Below are 24,733 nucleotides of genomic sequence, written 5' to 3'. Positions count from 1 at the left end.
AACATCATTGGTCAGATGAGAGAGATGTATTACATGCGTCACTGAGGCTTTATAACAGTCTTTATAAAAGTCTTTATAGCAGTAATTCTCAGTGGATTCTAAAGCCTTCAGGGTGCCTATTAAGACTCATAGGATAGTAAGAACTAGGCTTGTTTATAAGCTATGCACTAAGTTGCGTGACCAAACCTTTGTCAGAGAGAGAGGGTTCAGTCTCTTTCGGCAGCTGCTTGCTTTTGGGGACTTTTTTTGTTTTCAGGTCAATACATTCCACGTGTATTTGTTGTGTCCTTATTCCATTTTTCAGACACTCTAAGCTTGGTCTGTCCCCTCTACTGGAAGACAGATGTGGGTGGTGATCTAGGATCAGTCAATGTCTTTCATGTCTTCATTCTAAATGTCTTCATTTGGTGGGTGGGTAATGTGATTCTTAGATATTCCACACAGGAATCCCAACACAGGAACCTAGACTCTCTGATAATTTTGCATCTCCCGGCAAGCACTAGGAAGTTAAGGTTGAGTTGAGAATGCTGTTTACCATTTTGCGGGCAGTCTTTGTTTTTGAATACACTTTTACTTTTAACCAACCGAGAAAAGTCATTTCCTAATGTTTTGTCAAAACAGATTTTGATAAATGCCTTCTGCGCTAATGTTTTCTTTAATAAAAGGAACATTGTAAAAAAAAAAGAAAAAAAAGAATTATTTTTACTTATGTTATCATGCTACATTTGTTTAGTAAGTGTTTTCAAAGCACACCATCCTGTTCAACCCTTGCACCAACAAACCGAATGTGGTTTGATTCACATTGATTGAATTGGCTTATTATTTTTCATTATTTTCTGTCCCTCTTATCCAAGAAACATCAGTCACTGAGATTGTTCTAGCTAATCTTTTCTTGATTACCATTGCCTGCACGCTCTGCCTTAACTGACCTTTCACTGTTAGTTAGCGTTTTCCATAAAAGTTCTCAAAATTATGTTTTTTATTACTCAATATAATTTAAGTTCAATTTACATTTTATTTTCAGTTTCACTGGTGCATCAGGTTAACAATTAAGTCACGTGGATTATAAAGCCCCTCACCCTTGGGACCTTGTGATAGTCATTGGCAATGTTTCATTTTATTTACTGGATGAAGTACAGTTTACACCTTAGCGTTATTAGAATTTGTAGTTATGTAAATTCGCAGCGTCCAAAGTAACGTTATTAAAACCCTTTCGCATTAACCTACACTATAGGTGATATTTTAACAAAGAGTGGAACTTCCAGGTAAGAGTGACTGTCAGTACTGAGACAGTGTCTAATACAGTTCTGTTCAGAAATCCTTTATTTTCTAAGGAAATTCCTGCAGTTGTGAAAAACATGTGGCATACACCTGAATGATTACTCGCCTGGTGGTAAATTATAGATACGAACATGTTCCGTGTATAAACCTGCACGAATCCGTGTTCCTGAAACTGCTGAAATACATCTACCGGAATACGTTCAAAAGCGCACTTGATTGGCTTGTACTAGTAAACCTCGTCCAATCCCATGACAGTGAGCGAGGCGGAACCCACTCTGAGAAGATGCTGAGGTTTACAAACGAAAGCAGTCAGTCCATGGGCTTGTATTTGTTATTGAAAAGTTATTGAAAATGTATCCTTAATCATTTAAAAGATAGTCGGCTAATGTTACATCTGACGTTCCGTGTGAGGGCGAGTGTATTTTAGAGGCATTTTGTTCGTAGTTCTGTTCCCAGGGTGTGATGTGCTCGCGGCTGTTTTGTCTTGCTTAGACACAACTGGGCGTATAGCATGCAGTAATACGAATATATTTATATTTAAATATTGAAGTTAAAACACTAAAGGCTACTGCCAGAATTATACGTCAAATGTAACCGTTTTGATGAAAATATATGTTATAGCTATTAAATAAATGTGTGCTTATTGTTAATCGTTTGTAGCTAACGTTATTTGGTTTATTTAACGTAAGCGAGCTTGTACAGTGATTGTTCCACCGCCAGGTGTACATGAATCTTTTAGCAAATACAGCATTATGACCGCGGAGCCAGACGCTTTAGCCGTGGTGAATCAGCTGAGAGAGCTGGCCGCGGACCCATTGAATCGACAGGCGATAGCCGAGGACCAGGGCTGTCTACCCGGCCTCATTTTATTCCTGGACCACTCCAACCCACAGGTTGTCTACTCAGCTCTACAGGTAAGACAGGCAACACATACACACACATATTTCAGGAAGCACAGATTTCCAGGAGATAACCCAATGATTTAAATGAAATGTGCTTTTGGGGTTTGTCTGTGTAGGCTATGCGATTCCTGGCTGAGTGTCGTGCCAACAGAGAGAAGATGAGGGGAGAGTTCGGGATGCTACTGAGTCTACAGAACATTGTTGAGAAGTGAGTAGTATTAGTGTGCCCACACACAGAGCATTTCTTTTGGATGGAGTGAGCTGAACTCAAAAGCTGTGTGAAACAGAGGCTGAATATTTTCCTGTATGGTTTCCAGGACCACAACGCCCCCGGAGATGCGAATCCTGGCATCGGACGTGTATGAACTGTTGAGGAACGCTGGAGCAGATGGAGGAGAGGAAGAAAGAGATGGAGAGACAGCCTCTTGCAGACGCAAAGCCCGGTTTTTCCTTGGCTCGTCCAACAAACGTGCTAAAACTGTCATACTGCACATCGATGGCCTTGATGACACGGTCTGTGTATATTGTCTCTTGCAGTGTTTTATTATTATCTCAACATATTCATAACTGCTGCTGAGTGTGTGCACATATGTACACAGCTATAGATATAAGGAATTTCTTCCTGCAAGCCCACTCTATACTTCACACCAGCATGCTGTTGTCTGTGAAGCTCAAATAATAAGTGCATTCTGAGGTGCCACACTACCTCATTCTGAAAACTGGGCTCTAAAATCTGGTCCTGAAGGGCTGATGTTCAGAGCAGTTTTTGTTTCCTTCCCTGCTCAGACACACTTGGATCAGCTTATCTGTTAATCATGAACGTAGATGATGATATGTACCGGTAGATTGCACAATATATCGCTTCAGCATCATCATCACAATGTGCACAGATGCAATAGTAACATCACAGGACGTGCAGTGTCATGTAAGGCAAACTAAGTCATACAAATATTCTACAAATTGCTTAATATCACGACCTGGTGGATCATTGGCTTATGGAGAAATCTGGTGAAAATTACTGTTTTTTTTGTTGTATAACAACAACATTGACAGAATCACAGAACAGTCACACTATAAACAAGAACATGACATTAGAGTACACTGCCTTGGGCACCAGATAACATTTGCTTATAATAGGCTGATAGGTTTCTCCAGTAATATTCAGATTTGTTTTGTTTTAAGTTCAAAATGTAAAGCACTTACAGGAAAACTACAATATAAGTAACAAAAACACCAAAAATGCGAGACATATCTGATCTAACTTTTTAACATAAGTTGTACGTCCAGAAATCCAGTTTGAAATCATATACAAATGTGACTTGAATCTGATTGGAGAAAGTAACGTTATGTTTTTTGCCATTGAGACTCCTCCCACCTGTTCTTTTCCTATCAGATGTGCAGATATGTTCTGTAACATTTTATGTAACATTGTAACTGTCATGCTGGCTAGGCGAGACAAGGGAACACTCGCAGGGACAGAGCAATGCGGAGAAACCGTCTTTAATGGACGAACCAAACAGAACAAACACAAACAAAACGAGGCAGCAAAGTACAGGGTCCAATAAACAGAAACAGAAAACAAACAGGTGAAAACCGAAAGGGGATCAACCAGGAAAAAACCACCTGAGGCTGGAAAGCCGTCCGGGAGCAAAGCGAGAGGGGACAAATAACAAACCGCGCTAGTCAGGCGCTGACGAACTTACTCGACTCAGGTGCTAGGGAGCCGGACGCCAAATCCCCTTGGCGACCAACCGGTGAACCAGACAGCGAACTCCTGTACGAGAAACCGCTCCGATAGAGCATAGACTATTTGAACTTGTAGAACTTCCTAGAAGTCTCCAGACCATGAAGCCAACCTTACAGCTTGGCATCGCAAGAGTAATTCTCGGCGCCGATGCCTCTGCGTTTGCTCCCTTTGTACTCCAGCACTCAGGTGAAACAAATCAGATGTAAACACAAAAACATGGCGCCTTACTGCGACCGCTGTCAACATAAAAGTCCTTAGAGTGCAAACCAACGGGAGGAACAGAAAGTACGTGAACATAGAAATTAACCTAACATTGACTGAAAAGTTCCCAGGAGCCTGTGGACCGCGGCCCGAAGCCGCCCCTGGGGGGGGCGCGGCGCCGCAGGGCTGACAGTAACAATGCAACTTTGTTAATTTTTGAAAATAAGTGTTCTTTTTAAATACAGATGTGCTTGATCTAATGTCACAGTAAAGATTTCCCAAATTTGTTCTTAAATATGGTTCAAATACCCTGTAAAACATTTAAGTATAAATTATGCAAGAGAGTTCTCGATATTTGGATTTATAGTTGGATTATAGTGATTTTTAGCGACTATATATATTTGAATGATATTTTGTGAATGCAGGAGCGCCGATCTCTCTGTGAGGAAGCTCTACTGAGGATTCGAGGTGTGATCAGCTTTACTTTTCAGATGGCAGTGAAGAGGTGCATCGTTAGGATCAGATCTGACCTTACTGCTGAGGTGACACATGCATTAAGTTGTGAAAGCTGTATATTTGTAAAGGCTTTATATAGCACAGACCCAAACACACAGAGCAATGTGTGTAAAAATAAAACAATGTATACTTAACCTGCATTTTGTTGTGTTTCTAAACCATCATACTATATTAACATAATCTATACACAAATAGGTTAATTTATTGCAGAACCCATATACTTGAGGCTTTCAGCTAATAGATCTGAGGTGAACACAAAAGCAAATCCATTGAATTCATTCTATACTATCTCTGTCTGACTCATTACTGTCCTATGGTTGTGATTACCACTATCATACATGAAAATGCCTTCTCTTTTGATAGACTCTGGGCAGTGCTATTGCCTCCACTAAGGTGCTGAAGGCTCAACATGTGGTGAAAGGGGAGAACGGCGATGAGGTCAGACACTAACACTACCTCTACCCGCACGCTACACACCTAAATACAAACCATCACTCCTAAATCAACTTTTATCCTCCTCTAAGAATTACCTTCACTATAATGTTTGCCATAAACTAATCAATCAATTAATCAGTGGCGTTAATCAGGTGTTACAGGATTTAGGAATTGCTTTGCCAGGTGATCAGTAGCTTCTTTCTATACACATACTTGGAGGTCAGCTACAACATGCAGCATACACTATACTGTACATAATTCATTGCGACCTGGTCAGCTGTGTCATGCTGTTGAGCATGCTAAACAGGTTGATGACGTGCTGTTTCACATATTCTGCCTTAACTGACATGGATTAAACTGAATCTTGTTTAAGATATTCACCTCCTTGGCCATTTATAAACCACCTCCATCCGTGCATCTGCTGTGCATGTTTTCCATTATAACATTTTGTTTTCAACCAAAATGTAATGAAATGAGAATAGTAATACTTGCAGACTAAAAAAATATAACATGGTTATATTAAATGAAAATGTACTTGGATATCTTTTTAAATACCATAAGTAGTAAACACAGCCACTGTGGGTTATGGAACATAAACTAAACATTTCCAGCAAAGCCTAATGACAGTTATTCTGTCTTTCATAACAACAACAAACAAAAAAACTCTATGGTGGTCTATGCAAATGTTTTGTCACCTTAAAGAGTCAGGACAGGACATGTTTTAATTTGCCTGTTACCCTGCATTGTCAGTACTTAGTAACACCCCCTTTTGACAAGTATTACATACTGAGGGGGCCATGGCAAAACCTTGAGCCTGAGGTAGTGCATTTAGAATCATGATCCTGCCATCATTTTTTCATCTTCAGTCTTTTTACAGACAAAACCTCTGGAGGTCTGGAGAGGACACAGGAAAGTTTTTCTTCTGATGATGCTTCATGTTTGTGCAGAGGTCGCTGCACAGTAGAACAGTGCACCACTACTCCAGAGCCTGCTAAATCGTCCAGTATTTTGCAAGGAAACTTGGGTTCTGATTTGCCGTTCTAGCAATCCTGCAAGAATTTTACATTTTAGACCTCAGCTTGACCTCCATCTTTTCATTGGTTCCCTAATTAATTGTAAGCAATTACAGTTACATACAATTGTACAAAACATTCTAAAATTCTAAAATGTTGATAAAAATGTTTGTCTTTATTGTTTTTGTTTTTTTTATTTGACATTCATTTTGACCAGGGTTGCCTAAACATTTGCATACCATTTAAATATTTAAATATTACTTTTTTGTCACACAAACAAATGCTTACTGCCCAGATAAACAATTCTGCATACAGTTGTTCTGTGGTGGTCAATCACTGTAAATTGCACAGCACTATATATTTCAGTAATGGTAAGATCTTGCCAGAACCAAGAATAGTAGCTGACTGCCTGTGTGTTTGTTTTTCTATAGCACTTCTGTACAGAACAGATTTAACCATACTAGAAAATGTCGTGTTTGATACTCCAGTAAAAATGTGTGAACAAGCTTTTTTAATACATCTTTGTTCAACAGCTTTGTGACTATACACATTCTTGATGCTTGTGTTGTGTAGGTGCTGATTCCATTCAGTGAGGAAGGGGAAGGGGAAGATACCATGCCAGTGTGTATGAAACTGCCAGAATACCTGTCAGAGGATGACAGTCCAAGTGTTGAAAAAGAGAAGGTTTTAAGTCGTGTAGGTTCTGCCAGTGAAGGCAGCGGCTGGCTTGCTTCTGCCACAAACTTTCTTTCCAGGTCATTCTACTGGTGATATCTTGGTGTTCTCATTGAAGGAAACCACTTTTTGACCATACATATGACCTTATCTTCCTTCTTCCCAAAGCCTACTTTACACATTACGTGCAAGGCAAGAATACCCCCTGGACAGGGCGCAAGTCCATTGCAGGGTACACCCATTCACCCAGAAACTATATCTAGGGGCATAGCCAATTCATTTACCGTGTGTTTTTGGGAGGTGGAAGGAAAGCCACGCCTACACAAGGAGGACATACCAAACACCTGACAGGATCACAAAATGAGTGGGGATTAAACCCATAAACCTAGGCCCCTGGAGCTGTGCGGCACACATGATATCTGCTTCACCACTGTCCTGCCCACTTTCTCACCAGAACATTCTAATTGCGACCACATCATATTCTTAAATGTATCAACAATGACCCTTTCCTGTGCAGATCAGCTGCACAGAGAGATTCAGAACACATACACACATGCTTAAGCATACATGTGAAAGTATTCAGTCCTCCATAAAGTTACATTTTTGTTTCAGATGTAGAATTAGAGTTAGAGAAATCAGAGATACAAATTATGTTTTGAAAAATATGTTAATCAAATGTTAATGGACTTTGAATACTTTTGCAAAGAGATGGCATGAGTTTCACAAGATGTAGGAAACATTCTGGTCCATGTTGACATCCTGCAGATTTTTCAAGGGGAAACTTCATGCTATGAATCTCTCGTCTTACTGCTCATCCCAAAGGGGTTTTATTGGATTTTGATGCGGTGACCTGAAAGGTCCCTGACCTCATTGTCAAATTCATGAAACCACTTAAGAAGTTTTTCTTTCTGACATGGTGAATTTTCATGCTTACTTCCAGCATGACAATGCACCATGTAAGAAAGAAAAACTCTTGAATTAAACCATTACAAGATGGATAAATTGTGGCCATGAAGGGATGCACATGATCAGAAACAACACTCTAATAGACTGTGGCATTTAAGTGTTTTAATAGTATTACCGAGCCCAAATTGTTGCTGAAGAAAACACCCTTCACAACATTTGATTATGTCAATGAATTAAAATATATGTTATCCTGAATTTGAGTAGAGAGGCTTTCTTTCAAACCACTGGTAACACACAAGAACAGAAAGCTCAGATTCGATTTAGAAAATGTTTAAGAAAGCCTGCCAAGGTCTGGAATAAGATTCTTTGGACACGTTTCTGGACATTGGTTTAAACCAATATTAATATCAGTACTATTCGCTAACTGATTGGGTTATTTGTTATCTTTTTCATGTTAAAAGTTTATCTTTCTTATGTGTATCTTATGTTTTCTTTTTTGTGTTAAACTGATGGTAAACTGTGGTTTCTGCCTTGAAAATGCTATATAACATTAGAATAGATGCAGAAAATGAAATCTAGTAAGTACAACAAAGTTTTTGTTTACAAAAAATATATATATCTTCTTTAAATGTTTTTTTATGTTCCACAAACAGCACAGCTGGTCTAATTTAATGAATGTTATGCTAGTATAGCATGGTAACTGTAATTAATGGGCCTTCTGAAATGTTTGGAAATGGTAATGCTAACATGCAGAGAGACATAAGAATACATCATAATTATTATTTATCTGCATTTATTCTAATGTTACTGTATTGTCACACAGATAATACCAAGAAAAACAGTTCTACATATTGCTGTGTACTGTATTTAAAGAGCACTGTATTTTCAGTAATGGAAAGATCCTGCCAGAGCCAAGAACAGCTGACTGTCTGTCTTTCTGTAGCAGTTTTGTACAGAACAGAACTGAAGGATGTCAAACGTGAACTAAATGAAGTAAAATGCCAAAATGTACATTGAGACATTTTTTTTACAATAATAGTTCATTTCATTTAAATGTTTTTGTAATTTAAAATAAATAAGTACATCTTTAAAAGCAAAAGAAAACCAGGCCGTTCCTAATGGGCACATTTTGTGCCATTCAAGCACACCTCTGTTCCAAATAAGTCCACAACAATACATGTCTCTTGGTTGTTTGTTTAAAGATACATTTATAAATAATAAATAAAAGCCAACCTTAATCTATGTTTAACTTCTGATGCCTTTAATTCCTGTAATCTAGACTAAATCACCGGTTGATAAAGCTAAAGTTTTAAATTCTCCCACAGGGCCACTGAACACCGGTTACACATTCCAATACAGATTGTTTTACAGATCTACAGTGTGTGCAGAATTATTAGGCAAGTTGTATTTGAGAGGATTCTTTTTCTCAACCAACCCAAAAGACTAAAGATAAATATCAAAGCTTAATATTTTTGGAAGTTGGAGTGGGTTTTTTTTTTTTTTTTTTTTTTTTTTTTTTTTTTAGATTTAGCCATCTTAGGAGGATATGTTTGCGCAGGTAACTATTACTGTGCAGAATTATTAGGCAACTTAATAAAAAAAAAAACAAATATATACCCATCTCACTTGTTTATTTTCACCAGGTAAACCAATATAACAAAATTTAGAAATAAACATTTGACATTCAAAACCAAAAACAAAATCAGTGACCAATATAGCCACCTTTCTTTACAGTGACACTCAAAAGCCTTCCATCCATAGATTCTGTCAGTTGCTTGATCTGTTTACGATCAACATTGCGTGCAGCAGACACCACAGCCTCCAGACACTGTTCAGAGAGGTGTACCGTTTTCCCTCCCTGTAGATCTCACATTTTATGAGGGACCACAGGTTCTCTATGGGGTTCAGATCAGGTGAACAAGGGGGCCAGGTCATCATTTTTTCTTCTTTAGACCCTTACTGGTGGAGTATTTGGATGCATGTGATGGAGCATTATCCTGCATGAAAAACATGGTTTTCTTGAACGATACCAACTTCTTTCTGTACCACTGCTTGAAGGTGTCTTCCAGAAACTGGCAGTAGGTCTGGGAGTTGAGCTTCACTCCATCCTCAACCCGAAAAGGTCCCACAAGTTCATCACCACCAGTACCCCACCTCCACCTTGCTGGCATCTGAGTCGGAGTGGAGCTCTCTGCCCTTTACTGATCCAACCTTGGGCCCATCCATCTGGCCCATCAAGAGTCACTCGCATTTCATCAGTCCATAAAACCTTCATTAAAAAAAAGAAAAATCAGTCTTAAGATATTTCTTTGCCCAGTCTTGACGTTTTATCTTGTTTCTTGTTCAAAGGTGGTCGTTTTTCAGCCTTCCTTACCTTGGCCATATCCCCGAGTATCGCATACCTTGTGCTTTTTGATACTCCAGTAACATTGCAGCTCTGAAATATGGCAAAACTGGTGGCAAATGGCATCTTGGCAGCTTCACGCTTGATTTTCCTCAATTCATGGGCAGTTATTTTGCTTCCCCCCCATTACGTTTCTTGCAACCCTGTTGGCTATTTGTCATGAAACGCTTGATTGTTCAGTGATCACGCTTCAAAAGTTTGGCAATTTCCATACTGCTGCATCCCTCTGCAAGACATTTCACAATTTTTGACTTTTCAGAGTGCGTCAAATCTCTCTTCTGACCCATTTTGACAAAGGAAAGGAAGTTGCCTAATAATTAAGCACACCTTATATAGGGAGTTGATGTCATTAGACCACACCCTTTCTCATTACAGAGATGCACATCACCTGATTTACTTGATTAGTAGTTGGCTTTCAAGCCTATAGAGCTTGGAGTAGGACAATATGTATAAAAAGGATGATGTGATCAAAATACTAATTTGCCTAATAATTCTGCACACAGTGTAATCTTTACAAAAGCTTGCTTCTGACGCTGCTTAGATAAATGATTAGAAGCTGTAGTTGGAACACTGAGTCTGTTCCTGCGACCCTTATGCATATTTAGAGTTTAAGACATCAGTGCTCCTGCCTCTTTCATTTCTCTTCCCTGCTGGCTGTGTGTGTGCGCGCGCGCGCGCACGTGCAGTGCAGTGCTTGCGATTGTGGTTTTGATATAATTGATGAGAGTTGAATGAGAAATTAGTTTACGTGATATTCTCACAGTCGGAGCAGTGCGTCAATGAAAAACGTGTTGGTTTCTGATATTGTGTAAAAGATACACAATCTCTGTTATGCAGGTTTTTCATTTCATCGATTCAGAGAGAGAGAGAGAGAGAGAGAGAGAGAGAGAGAAAGAGAGAGAGAGAGAGAGAGAGAGAGAGAGAGAGAGAGAGAGAGAGAGAGCGAGCGAGCGAGAGAGAGCGCAGAATAATACGGGTGGGTCTGAGCTGCAGTCAAAAGAAGCCAAACAGAAAAAGCTTTATGTGGCTGAACAACAGCCCTGAACACGCACACACATACAGCCTGAGGGAAAGAGTAATGAGACAAGCAGAGGCACAGTTATATCAAACTAAGAATGTGTGTGGAAGGAAGGAAAAATGTGGTTATGAAGATTTGTGTATTGGTCTAAACTTTCATCGCCATGCAATGAAAGGAGAAAAATGTCCGACTAGAATTAGAACTAGAATGTTGAAAGGACCTCTGGTCGCCTGTGTTGTGCCGAATTCCAACTCCAGGTTCAGATTCCAGATTCAGATCAATAAGCACATTAGCTAAAAACAACGAATGCTTAAGTGATGTTCTGTTTGCTGTGAAGAACGTAAAGCTAATATTATTCATGAACAAAAATAACAGCAATTGTGAACGTAATCTGTTGTGTCTATAGTGCAGCGTGACGCAAATACACACGAAGGGGAGTCGGATTCTGGCGGGGAGTCGGAATTCGGCATAACACCTTGCACTGCGCACGCGTCATACGCACCACCCTCAACAGCAGACTGAGCTCGGATGGTCAGTTAGTCCAGATAATAATTAGACACGCCTTTCGTGATTTTTCTTTTACGTAGGGAACGCACTTGCTGGTGTTTGTCGTCCATTCCGCCAAAAAGAGGGACGCAGACAAAAAGTCTAGTATTAGTCCTGCTTCATGGGACACACAGTCCTTTTATTAACGTGAAAAGTTCGTCCCGTCGAAGTTGGCAACTGTCTGAAGCTTTGTACAGATTAAACAGTTGCAGTGGACATGTTTGAAGCTTTACTGACGGTGTCTCTTGGCATCGCTTCTTTTATTTTCCTACACGTGCTGTTCAGGAGAAGACGGTGAGTTTAGTCATTTTAATATAAATAATTTAAAAGAAGAACTGCGTTAATTTCTGGAATGTATGATGGGCATTTTTAGAATTTGATTTGGTGGAGAATTTGACTGTGATTTCACTGCCTTCCCTGTTAGCTGAAGAAATTGTGTATATTATAATTTTGCCTTTTTTTGTGAAAGGGGAGATTCAGCTTTGTTTCAGGTGGAAGCCCCAGGTCCTACTCGATGGCCCTGATGCAGTTTAGACAATTGGAGAGTATTTTCATCTTACAATGGTGAAGGCCAGTTAAATGCAGCTGGCTGGCGGTTTAAAAGGTGCTTGACGTGGCTGTATGGCAAATTAAAGTATGTCGCGAATGTGCTGTCCGCTTATGCTTTGCTTTTGTGGAGGCTAGTTGCCCACTTTTCAATTAGGTTAACCATTTTTCTGAGCTGCAAAGTCGTGTGTGCTCTAAATTCCTTCTTGCTAGTTCAGTTTTGCATAAATAATGTGACACCTTTTTAGAGCTTTTTTTGTATTTTTTCTTCAAACTTTTTGTGAAAACTACCAGCCATTGTTTGATCGGCATCATGCCGTGTATCATTTGTTTACCATCTGCCACTATATTACTACCATTATCAAAATTATCTTTAACCATCATTACTTTCATTACTCTTATCATCAGTACTTTGATTATTTTAAGTTATACTTTTTTATGATTATTATATTATGATATTAAGATTGTTGCACACCTGGGCAACTATGCGGTGGTTCGGTGACTTATTGATAATTTATAAATAGTTCTGACCAGAGGAGGATGGGTCCCCCTTATTACTGTTGCCTTCGACTTGCTCATTGGGCATTCTTTTTTTTCATGTCTTTTTTGTGTTGTTGATCTTGTCCTTTCTGATTACTGACTCTGAAAACTACTTTGTGACAACGGCCATTTAAAAAGCGCTATACAAATAAATTTGATTTGATTTTACATAGCAGTGGCGAAGTGGCATTGTTTTGTTGGCTCATCTTTTACATGAAACCCTTTTTTGATCAGTTCTGACATTTTCTTGTAAGGTCTTCTTTTGTAGAAAAGTAACCTAGTTCAGTCGGTTCTGACACTCTCTTATAGGGTCTTTCATGTGGAAGAGGATTGGTTTTGACAGTTTCAGACACCTGACAGTTTCTGTAGGTTCTTCTTTCATTTGGAAACTAATCTGATTTGGTCATTTTGACATTTCTTTATTGTGTGTTCTGTCATGTGTTTTCACATTTGTGGTGTGTTCCTCATTTGCCCTCAAGGAGATTAGTTTTGTGACATTCCTGAGCTCATTGAGATTTTGACTTTGTCCTGTCTGCCTGGGGATTTTGGAAATTAGCCAGTTTGTGTGTTCTACAAATTCTTTTTAATTTTAACATTAATCACTGTGTGCAGAATTAGAAATGTGTATGTCTTTCGATCATAAACATTGCATGTTAATTCTTCAGGGTGGGGGTCGTAATATTTATTTTGTGTGCCTGCTGTTTTATATTTCTGTAGGTGCAGGTCCATGATTGGCCACCAGAGCATTCACTATAAAAGTGCCTGAGGATGCATGATGTACAGTATTTAAATGTAAAGCAGTGCTTAATATAAATTTGAAGGATGACCGTAAATATTAAAATGTTTAAGTTTAAGATCAGATTTAGAGAGTTTCTAATATAATGGAGACTTTATGTACATTATTGAAGAGATATTTATCTACAAAAAAAAAAAAAAAAAAAACTCTTCACACTGATTGTTCCTACGGTGGACGTTAAAACACCTCTTCACAGAACAGAAATAAAATGAGAGATCTTATTTCAGTTACAATTTTATTTAAATTAATTGTTTAAAATTCACAGGAGAATCCCAAATGCGTACATTCAGCAGTGGGCAATACCCTCTGAATAGGGCTTTACTTGTTTTAGCTATTGTTAGCTTCACATTGAAAACATACTCTGAAATAACAATGAACTAAAAGGGTCTAAGTAACTAGTCTATAAACAGCGTTTAGAAGACTAAAAGATGGTAACAGTTCAGGTATGGCAGAAATTGTTGGGTTTTTAAGCAGTTTGTAATTAAATAATTATTTAATTACATTATTCCAATTCAAATGACACAAGCTCTGATAGGCTTGGTTGGTTAGGTGGTAAGCACATTGCTGTAATTTTTCCAATGCACCTGGTAACAAACAAAGAAAATTCACACAATTTTACCATTCATTTTAAATTAAACTTACACCTTGAACAAACATTTGTGATTATCAATCATGCAGCCAATGCTACTGAACAACTCTCCTGCACATCTTAAGTCAACCAATATGCCCCTTGTATGCTCAGGCCACAGGGTTTTGCGAAGTCCTATAAACTTTCAAGTTCACACGCTGATTTGTCAATTCAGATGTGCTCACATAAACATTATGAACAGATTTTGACAGGCAGTGCTTCATTACTGTTTAGTAACATACTGCTTTACTGCTGGACCTCTTCTTTTTTTATAATTGACATGTTCCCACTTGGTTACATTATCAGACATCATGACCTGTGCCGACAACACATAGGTTTATGTTAACTTATATAGAGTTGCTCTGCTGCCTCTTTTTTTCTGATTTCTCACAATGTTATTTTTTTCTGTAAATTCAGTTTTGTCCCAATTTGTGTTATTTTTTTTTTATTTGAAACATTACACTCAAACACTCACTTACCCATGCACATACACCAAACACATTTGGATGTTTAGAATCATAAACTTTTTTTGGCAGTAGCCCTTGAGTCTCTGTAGTATTCTTTAGTATCAAGTTGTGTGTGTGTGTGTGTGTGTGTGTGTGTGTGTGTGTGTGTGTGTGTGTGTGTGTGTGTGTTTTGTAGGAGAGAGGGAGAGCCTCCGCTTATAAAAGGATGGATCCCATTTCTAGGAAAAGCTCTGGAATTCAGAAAAGATTCCCATAAATTTTTACAGCGGCTACAGGAGAAGCATGGAGATATCTTTACTGTACTAATTGCAGGTACAACACACCCACACAGAGACATATAGGCTCTGAATCACAGTTCAGAATAACAGCCCAGGCTGAGAAGAGGAAGTGCTGTTCAAAGAAAAACAAAATGTTAATTTAACCTGGTGCCGGGGGGCTGGTGTTGGTGTTATTGCACCACTAAGACGTGTTTTTTTTTAGTTGTTAACCTGTGTGTTTGTGGGGGAGTAGGGAAGTAATTAGTGCTAAAAGAACCAAAGGAGCAGTATGAGAAGGAAATTGAGGGAGGTTTAAAAAAAAAAAAAAAAAAAAAGAACTGAAATGATTACTCTCGCCAATGATTCTTCCTTCGCTGTTAAACTGTATTGCTGAGATCAGTCTGTAGGCTTGTGAACAATAGATTAGCACAACGTCAATAGTCACTTTCAACAGTGATTAGTGCACCAGTTCAGAAGTCCAAACTAAAGTCTAAACTGAACCAATAAAAGCCAACGAATACTAGCATGGTTTTAGAAACAGGTAAAAAAAGGAATTAACAGGCTCAGAGAACAAGTATAAGAATGTTGATATACTCTCTTTACGTTGGTAGTGTTTGTTGTATGGAGTTAGATGACTTTTTTATCTTAATAATGTGCGGTGTATTTAAAACTGGAGTAAAATAAATTATATTGGACAGAAAAACTATAGGAACAAAAATATTGGGACATTTATTTTTATTTTTTATTTATATATTTCTTTCATAATTAAGGGTATTAAGAGTTTAACCTGCTTTTGCTGGAGTAATTGTCTCTACTGTCCACAGAAGGCTTTCCTAGACTTCCTAGAGCATTGCTGTAAGGACCGCTTGCCTGCCTTCGCACGCACGTGAACTTGAGTGACATCCAATTCTTAATATGTTTAATATGATGTCGGGCCACCCTTTGCAGCTAGAACAGCTTCAACTCTTCTGGGAAAGCTTTCCACAAGGTTCAGGAGTGTGTTTATGAGAATCTTTGACCATTCTTTCAGAAGTGCATTTGTGATGTCAGACACAGATGTTGGACGAGAGGGCCTGGCCTGTCTTCGCTTTAATTCAGCACAAAGTGTTCTATTGGTGTTGAGGTCAAGACTATGTGCAGGCCAGTCAAGTCCAAACTTTCTCATCCATCCTTGCTCATCAGGTGAGAGGGACGGGGAGTGGAGCATTAACTAAAATTCTGGCAATGCCAACTTCTGGTGGACGGAATATGTAGCGTCCTGGAGTAGATTCCTCTGGGGAAATTAGTCCACCTGTTTGCAGTGTAAGTGTTACATGATCACAGTATAAAGTGTATATATACCTGTTCTGAAAGGCCCCAGAATCTGCAACAAAACTAAGCAAAAAGGGCACCAGGAAAACCACGAAGGACTTCAAACAGGTCAGGGACAAAGTTGTGGAGAAGTACAGATCAGGCTTGGGTTATAAAAAAGGCAACAAAATAAGATGATGAACGGGGGGGGTTAATACACTGTAAATGACTGCCTAATTTGTAGTAGCTGGTGTATATAGACCTTATTCCACGCCCTTTCCTGATGAGTTAGCTGAGTTTACAATACATTAAGTTGGAAATGCTGATCCTAGGTGATTTTAATCTGAACTGGCTAACTAATGCATCTGATCATCACTAGGAAGTGTGCGGTAAACTCTCTCTCCTTTAGTTGGTTAGAGAACCAACACAACCAAACATGCATGACCCCACCAAGTCAACCTTTTATATATAAAATTTTATCCACTAGATCGGACAGAATTATGTCTACATGTTTATTTGACCCCAGTATTCGCGAACAATGTCCCATCTGATGCGTTAGGAAAAATAAAAAGTCAGGCTCTTGGATGGTGGTTAGAAAAAATTTTAAACATTTTAGTGATCAAGCCTTTTAAGACCTGGTTTCTAACAACATTCACTACACTGCTACATGTTGACTTGGCATTAGACCATTTCGGTAAAACATTTCTGGCAGTGGTAAACAAGCATGCCACCTATAAAAATGTTAGTATACAAGATAGGTCTAACCCCTGAATGACCACTGAAATATCCTCCTTACTGAGTGCAAGAAATAGAGCATGGGCCCTCGCCAGAAGAAATGGCTTTCTTTTAGGCAGTAAATGTACCCCTCACATTGGAAAGGCTAAATCAGAATATTACAAGCATATTTACAAACTCTTTCAAATTACGGAATTATAATAAATGATTGTTAAATCACTGATCAGAGATAGCTCTGCCAAGCATTTAATACTCATTTTGTAGCTACTGGACATTTATTTGACAATGCTAATATGAAAGCCCCCCCCCCCCTTCCAATGTATTGCATACACATACTGATGTAAGCCATGGTCTCTTTGCAAATTAACCTCTTTATTAACTGCCATAAATAAAAAGAAACACTGTGCAGTACTTTATTTATCAATCTAAACCTTTTGATACAGTTGATCATTCCCTACTTTTAAAGAGCCTACAAAACATAGAATGCTTTAGACTGGATCAGCCATTGTCTCTTGGATAGACAGCAGAGTGTGGCCCTGGGACTTCCAATAACAAAAGGTGTTACTCAAGGATCAATTCTTGGGCCAGTATTACTTATATAAATTAGGTCACCTCCATCATTGACTGTAAACTACATTTACAGTGGCAAGACAAAGTATGTGAACCCTTTGGAATTTCATGTTTTTTTGCATTAATTTGTCATAAAATGTGATCTGATCCTCAGTTATGTTGAGTGTATTGACAAATAGAGTGTGCCTAAAATAAATAGCACAAAAACATTCTGATCATTCATGTCTTCATTGAGAACAACCATAAAAACCTCATAGTGCTAGAGTGCTACAAATATCTGCCCCGATTTTCTCTTCCTTCCATGTCCAGGGAGGTTAGCTACAGTGCCATGGGCTGTAAATGTCAATGTAAAATGGCACATTGCACATTAGAACATTTAAGATGGAGGTCTTTTATAATTTTGGTTCTGACATATTCAGACAATTCTTTACTGTGCTTTCTTTTCTACATGTTTAGTCTCCTATACAGACCCAAAGATTAAGTCTTTTCTATACTAAAACTGTTTGAAACCGTGATTTCTATTCTGCCAGCACCTGTTACTTAGCACAAATATGCATTACTGAAGTGTCTGTGGAGTTCTGCATGGACTGATATCAGATTTAGTTTTTTTTTTGTGTGTGTGTGAATTAACATATGAACTGGATGCAGTAACACCCAAATTAAAAATCACCTTTTGTATTTGCACTGTAATCAATTTGCATTCAAAACCTGATGTATGATCTCATTTGGTATGGAGACTGAGAAATGTTCCTGTTCCAGACACAGACAAAAATAGAGATAGATGGGAGGGGTGCTGCATATAAAATAATGATGCATTATGATTCTCAGAGCTGGTCTAGATTCAAGATATTTGATGACAGATACTGTACAGAAATATCGCATTCTGATATGCAGGAAAAGCCAGGTTTTTTGTTTCTGCAGTAGGTACCAGAGGTTATTCTTTCATTATCTGAGGTTATTCAATCAAATCGAGTTAAATTTATTTGTGTAGTGCTTTTTACAACTGGTGTTGCAATATTTACAGAGTCCGTAATAAGTTAAAAGATAAACAATCAACAACGTAAGAAGACATGAAAACCTAAGACCTCTAGTGAGCATGCCAAAGGCAACAGTGGCAAGGAAAAACTCCCTTACAGCTGGAGAAAAAACCTTGGGAGGAAACAAGACTCACAAGGGAGGCCCATCCTCCTCTAGTGTGAACTATTTATAAATTATTGATCAAAGTCACAGAATTATCAAGACTGTTGTACTTCTCAGTTGTGCAACATAATTGTGTTAATAGTCCCAGACTAGAGTGTAGTTTGAACTACAAGGGGTAGTCTCCCATACTGATTACTTAAGGTGTATGTAGAGGGTAATTGCTGTCAGCCACCTCAGAGCAAAATGGGATATTGTATGGGAAGTCTTTCAGAATGAGCAAGACAGAACATTTCATATAAACAATAAGCCATGTTTTTGCACACACAGATTTTTTCACATTAACCCAGAATGCCAGATCTAGCCAAACAAAAACATTTTTTAAATGGCAACTTCATCTACCAAAACCTTAAAGTTAGTGTAAAAAGATGTAGTATTACAGTATTACCTTTTGGATAATTTAGCAGTCCACACAAGTGCCAGATTCCAATTATATCAAAGTGTAAAAAATGTTTGTGTGACAGCAACACTAGCAACTAACTAACTAATGTGTCTTCTGTTGTAGGTAAATACATGACATTTGTGATGAACCCTCTCCTCTACCCAGCTGTAATTAAACATGGAAAGCAGCTGGACTTTCATGAGTTTTCAGACGCAGCGGCATCTACAACATTTGGTTACCCAGCTGTCCGCTCTGGAAGGTTCCCTGGCATGAGCGAAAAAATCCTAAAATTATACCTGCTTTTGCAGGGTCCTGCACTTACTTCCCTCACACCCAGGATGATGGGAAATTTACAACTTGTCTTACGACATCACTTTAGTATGACATCCCAGGGGGTGGGGCCAGAGAGTGATTGGCAGGGAGGTGGGCTGTATGAGTTCTGTGAATGTGTGATGTTTGAGGCAACATTTCTGACACTATATGGACAACCTCCACATGCCAACACAAATTCGGAAGGAATCCATTGGATAGATGCACTACGTGAAAATTTCAGAAAGTTTGATGCCATGTTTCCTCTGCTGATTGCTCGCATACCCATTGGCTTGCTGGGAAAAACCAAAGCTATTCGGGAGGAGCTGATCAAGTTTTTTCATCCCTGCAGAATGGCAGAATGGAGTAGTCCATCAGAGTTTGTACAGATGCGGACTGAACTATTCCACCAGTATGACACACTCAAAGACATGGACAGAGCAGGTAATGTATTCCGACCCACACATCCTGGTTTATTGAACTAGCAAAACAGTAACGTAAGAGTAAGTAAAAGAGTACGTAAATTATAAATGCGCACATTTATTTAAAAATTTATTAAAAAAGACATGAAACTTTGAAACAGGTGGTCTATGAAAGACGCTAGCATAAAAAATATTTAAAGCATTTTTAAAAAGTAATTTTTAAACAAGATTCATCCAATTTTTCCTTTTAATATTCATTTAATATTCCATAAACATGGCAAGTTGTAAAGGATGTCTAAGGCTCACCAGAGCTTTTATAGGTCATACCCTGTGGGTTATCTTATTGGCAGTACTTTTTGTTGACAATTTGCTTCTAAAACTGCTGATTTCCTGGGATTATCATGCATCCAGTCTCTAGGGGTTACTTAGGATATTGCTGTAAAGAAAAAAAAACTCCCAAGAGGCAGATCTGCAGATGGAATTAGCCAGACTGGTTAAGTTACAGTCAAGCCGGAAAGTCCGCACACCCTTTTCACCTTCTCCACATTGTATTAAGTTACATATTTATTCTGCAAAAGATTGAGAGTGTTAATTTTTGTCACAGAAGTCTACACACAATAGCCAACAATGACAAAGTGAAAGCAGGTTTTTAGACATTTGTGCTAATTTATTAAAAATCCAAATGTGGAATACCATATGTACTCTGTAATGTGCCAAACAGGTTCAGACTGACATCTTAAACTGACATGAAAAAAATTGGGGTTTCACTTGATTTCTTTATTGACATTCACTTAATGTCTTAAAAGTACTTTTTCGTCCATCAGAAAAATTCAGCTGTTAGTAAAAATGTTAAAATTCAGTCATTTAGACATTTAGAGGTCACTAGGATGTGGGGAGTAGTTTTGTTTATCCCTTCGTGACCACTTTTTACCAATCTTCAGTGTTCCTCAGCAGTTTTTCTCGTCACCAGATCTGAATCCCATAGAACAACAAAGATCTGTTTTCAGAGCAAAAGAAGGCCATATTTAGTGTTAGTTGTAGTGTTACTGATAAAGTGCTTTGTTGATTCAGTCATGTATTGTCTCAGTCAGGCACTCTCATTCTCTCTCTCTCTCTCTCTCTCTCTCTCTCTCTCTCTCTCTCTCTCTCTCTCTGTCTCTGTCTCTAGCTCATCATTTTGCCATACTCTGGGCATCAGTAGGGAACACTATTCCAGCATGCTTCTGGTGTATGTACCACCTCCTCTCTGACCCACAAGCTCTTGCAGCTGTGCGGAAGGAGATCATAGACGTGATCGGAGTGCAGGAAGAACCTATAAATACTCACGATGTCACATTAACTAAAGAACTACTCGACCAAATGATCTACCTTGGTACCTTGCACTGAAACCCACATACACACCTTTTTTCAGTTTGATTTGTCATTCTTGAGTAACAGTGATTTTATTGGGTGGGTTAAAAAAAGCTCACAAATGCATTCCTTCATACATGTTGTCTTTCTTTCATTTTGGGTCTTTTTTTTTTTCTTCCTTCTTTCTGTGTCCATCTTTTATTCTCTCCAAATGTCTCTCCTCTATAGAAAGTGCTATTAACGAGAGTCTACGCTTGTCCTCGGTTTCAATGAATATTCGAGTGGTTCAGGAGGATGTTTGTTTGCAACTTGACCCCCAGTGCTCTGTGTGTGTGCGCAAAGGAGATATTGTTGCTCTACATCCCCAGAGCACACACCTGGACCCTGATATCTACCCACACCCACAGGTAATTACAGAAACAAACCACTGTAGATGAAAATGTCACTTTAAAGCAAAGAAAAACAACTACAGAGCAACTAGGGTAGCCTGGTTAAAAACCATCTTCAAATGTTCCTACCTTGTTTGGCTTCATGCATTTCTTCCCCTTCATTTTTAATCATACTGTTGCAACCCAAATTATTATTCCCCCACTGGCATATTTAGCAGAATTTACAAACTTTCAGCTTTTTACAATCAAACAAGAACAATTAAAATAGCTTAACCCAACAAAACTAATAACGTGTTTTTTTAGTTCCTTTAGTGCTTCCTTTAACGGCTACTGCAGTTTCAGAAAACCATCTTTAGTACCATTTTTCTGTTATGACCTGTTGCAAATGTGTTGCATAACCAGATATCAGCTTCTGCCAGAATTCCTGAGGAATCTTAGCTCATTCCGCTTAGGCAATGGTCTTCAGTTTTTGCATGCTGCAATTGTCTTCTTAAAATCCCACCAAAGATTGTCTTTGGGGTTCAAGTCAGATGACTTCGGGATTCCAGAATTCCTCATGAAACCAAGCCTTGGTGGACTCTGAGGTATGCTTGGGACCATTGTCCTGTTGCAAGGTCCAATGACACCCAAGTGTCAGCTTCCACGCAGAAAGGATGATGCTTTTTCTTAGGATTATTTCATACATGATACATACATGAATCCATCTTACCATGCACACACTGCAGGTTTCCAGTGCCAGAGAAAGCACAGCGAAGCCAGTGTTCCTTTAACTTTAAACTTGCATACTGTGCTCCCATCGGCACCTCTAGAAACATTCAGAGCCTGTTATTTTCTTTGTATTGATTTCCTTGTTTATGCAACCCAATGATCTCTTCTCTAAACTCTCTTGACTTAACCACAGCCAATAAACCCCCTAGCTAATCCATGTGTTTAATGTGTTTTATCTCAAGTGCACAGGCTGCAACTAATGAAGGCCTTTGTTTGCATTTTGTGTACAATTGCATGTTCCTATGCTGGATTCTGTTTAGATAGCTGAATAATTCTTAAACTGCAATAGTCATTAAAAGCGGTATTTAGTGTTGAATTTAGAAAAAAACATTTTAGTTGTGTTGAGCTTTTTAAATTGTTATTGTTTGGTTTATTGCAAACAGCTGAATGTTTGGAAAAGTTTACTAATAAAACTAATTTGTAATGGTTGAGTAATTTTAATTAAATCTGTATCAGACAGTGTGTTCTGATGAGCTATGGGTATAAAAAAATTATACTGGGCAGGGGCATAATTATGCTCCCTAATTATGTTGCAGCTTCACTCACAATCACAAGTGTTATCTGCTGGAAAAATCGAACTCTCACTTGATGTATTTTGTATGCCAGGCTGGCCTCAACTATTAAACTATTGTCAGTTATGTTAATTATCTTATTGACATTTCTGTGTATCCCTTGCACCACTTTTTATCAGTTTGACAAGACAAAAAAAACACTTTTTTTGCAAGCAAGTTAGGCCATGAAACTGAAAAAGGTATATACAGCTCTGAGTTTTGTGTATTTTTAAAGTTATCCAGAAATTGTCTTGGAATCATTTAGTTGTTAGTAAAGGAGATTTCCTCATTTGTTTTCCAGCAGGCAACTGGCCAAATGCACCCCTTCTGTCAAAATAGGTGGTTTGTGTCCGCAATTAGAAATCAAACGTACCAGACTGACAAAAATCAGAAGTCTGGCTTATATCAGACGGAGAAAAGCAAGGTGAAAGTTTTGAAAGTAAAGAATTATATATTTTATGTGTTTATGATCTTGTAGCGGTACCAGTTTGACCGGTTCGTGAAAGATGGGAAGGAGAAGACAGATTTCTATAAAGCTAATCAGAAGATCCGGTACTATCGCATGCCATTTGGATCAGGCGCCACAAAGTGTCCTGGTCGATTCTTCGCAATTAATGAGCTGAAACAGTTTGTGTGTATTAGCCTACTGATGTGTGATATGCAGCTGGTTGTGGGGCAGCAGAAAGCAACACTGGACACCAGCCGAGCAGGTCTGGGCATCCTTCCACCTGCCAACCGCATCTCATTCAGATACAGACTCAAACAAGGTAGCACTGTGCACGAAAGAGAGGCACTACAGAACTGATTGATTAAGAACTTTGTTAGTAAAAATGTGAGTGTGACATAATGGCAGTGGAAGGTACCAATGGCTAGTACCTTTACTTGCAAGTTGCAACACTAATGTGTTGCAGTTTATTGACAATGTGAAATGAAATGTTAAATAACATGTAATGTTGGTGCAAGGTACGACATGAACAAATATATACAAATGTTAAGTTGACTATTTGAGTTATAGTGATTTTCTTGTTAAAACTTTTGGATTTTGGTGTGTTTTGATTTTTTATTTTTTATTTTTTGTTTTGTTTTGCATTGTCCCATCCCCAAAGTGCCACTGTTCAACAGTTTATGTTGCAACTTTTTTTGGGGGGGATGGGACAATGCATTTGAATCTAAATTACTATGCCTTAATGAATCATGTGTTTTTGATATATGTATCATGATTCAGTGCCATATTGAGGTAATATTTGTCAGTGGTAAGGATATTACTTAGCTGTGACTCAGCATGGGCAATACTAAGAAGCATGAAGGACAAAAAACTTGTTTTGTTCAGAAGAACAAAAGTTGCAAAGACTGAGAGTCTTGACAGCCCCAAGTTGCAGTCTAAGTTGAGTATCCATGTATTTGTTAGTCTTCAATGACTTGTATCTTTGTAAAAGCATTACTGCTGGATGAATGCATAATTGTGTATAAGTAAGTGTATAATTGTGTATAAGTATGTGTTAGTATCTACATCAATGTAATACACTACTGACCTGATGTTGCTGTTTATTATTTTTAATGTCAATAAAACAAAATGTTTAATCTCAGAATTTATACTATGTAAACCGTGTTATGGACCCTGTTAAGATGCATTAATGATGTGAATTTTTTTGTTTGTTTTTGTTTTCTTTTTATCAAAAGACCAATGAAAGTTTTATTCTTAACCTGTCAATCACTAATCGTGCTTAAAATGTTTTTTTAAAAAAAGAACATTTAATTTTAACATCTTGTGTATTAAAGATAATTTTCTGGTCATTTTTTAGTGTATATCATTAAAACTGAAATGTCGATATAGATCCACTTCGGCGTGTTTTTGTGTGGTGTATAGTGTATTCATGGAAATCAATTATTCG

The 24,733-nt window shown here is 38.2% G+C and overlaps 2 protein-coding genes across 6 annotated transcripts; both read left to right on the top strand.

Annotated features, from left to right (window-relative positions):
- The first annotated feature begins 994 nt into the window (after nucleotides 1-994).
- On the top strand, nucleotides 995-8,920 carry LOC140546204 (armadillo repeat-containing protein 1-like). Of its 3 annotated transcripts, none has more exons than XM_072669425.1 (6): nucleotides 995-2,195; nucleotides 2,300-2,391; nucleotides 2,501-2,696; nucleotides 4,557-4,673; nucleotides 5,011-5,085; nucleotides 5,960-6,193. In XM_072669425.1, the coding sequence occupies exons 1-6, from the start codon at nucleotides 2,034-2,036 to the stop codon at nucleotides 6,044-6,046; spliced, it is 729 nt and encodes a 242-aa protein (XP_072525526.1). In that variant the 5' UTR covers nucleotides 995-2,033; the 3' UTR covers nucleotides 6,047-6,193. The 3 variants fall into 3 exon arrangements, with proteins under 3 accessions (XP_072525526.1, XP_072525527.1, XP_072525525.1); XM_072669426.1 differs by having other exon boundaries at nucleotides 996-2,195; nucleotides 5,949-6,193; XM_072669424.1 differs by lacking the exon at nucleotides 5,960-6,193 and adding an exon at nucleotides 6,669-8,920 and having other exon boundaries at nucleotides 1,006-2,195.
- Nucleotides 8,921-11,679: 2,759 nt separating this feature from the next.
- cyp7b1 (cytochrome P450, family 7, subfamily B, polypeptide 1) lies at nucleotides 11,680-24,625 on the top strand. Of its 3 annotated transcripts, none has more exons than XM_072668521.1 (6): nucleotides 11,680-11,938; nucleotides 14,797-14,933; nucleotides 19,176-19,805; nucleotides 20,952-21,155; nucleotides 21,362-21,540; nucleotides 23,320-24,625. In XM_072668521.1, exons 1-6 carry the CDS (start codon nucleotides 11,862-11,864, stop codon nucleotides 23,644-23,646), a joined length of 1,554 nt encoding a protein of 517 aa, XP_072524622.1. In that variant the 5' UTR covers nucleotides 11,680-11,861; the 3' UTR covers nucleotides 23,647-24,625. The 3 variants fall into 3 exon arrangements, with proteins under 3 accessions (XP_072524622.1, XP_072524624.1, XP_072524623.1); XM_072668523.1 differs by lacking the exon at nucleotides 11,680-11,938 and adding an exon at nucleotides 13,469-13,522; XM_072668522.1 differs by lacking the exon at nucleotides 11,680-11,938 and having other exon boundaries at nucleotides 14,847-16,060.
- Nucleotides 24,626-24,733: the final 108 nt, after the last annotated feature.

Source organism: Salminus brasiliensis, chromosome 23 (genome assembly GCF_030463535.1).
Source record: "Salminus brasiliensis chromosome 23, fSalBra1.hap2, whole genome shotgun sequence".
Classification (NCBI taxonomy): Eukaryota; Metazoa; Chordata; class Actinopteri; order Characiformes; family Bryconidae; genus Salminus; species Salminus brasiliensis.
This window is presented reverse-complemented; position numbering and strand designations above follow the sequence as displayed.

Bases quoted from the DNA above. Each gene is read 5' to 3' on its own strand.
- cyp7b1 (XM_072668521.1), top strand. From the start codon at position 11,862: ATGTTTGAAGCTTTACTGACGGTGTCTCTTGGCATCGCTTCTTTTATT. The intron at 19,806-20,951 runs GTAATGTATTCC...CTCTGTCTCTAG, and splicing joins CAAAGACATGGACAGAGCAG to CTCATCATTTTGCCATACTC. The intron at 21,156-21,361 runs GTACCTTGCACT...TCTCCTCTATAG, and splicing joins CGACCAAATGATCTACCTTG to AAAGTGCTATTAACGAGAGT.
- LOC140546204 (XM_072669424.1), top strand. From the start codon at position 2,034: ATGACCGCGGAGCCAGACGCTTTAGCCGTGGTGAATCAGCTGAGAGAG. The intron at 2,196-2,299 runs GTAAGACAGGCA...TTGTCTGTGTAG, and splicing joins TTGTCTACTCAGCTCTACAG to GCTATGCGATTCCTGGCTGA. The intron at 5,086-6,668 runs GTCAGACACTAA...TGTGTTGTGTAG, and splicing joins AAGGGGAGAACGGCGATGAG to GTGCTGATTCCATTCAGTGA.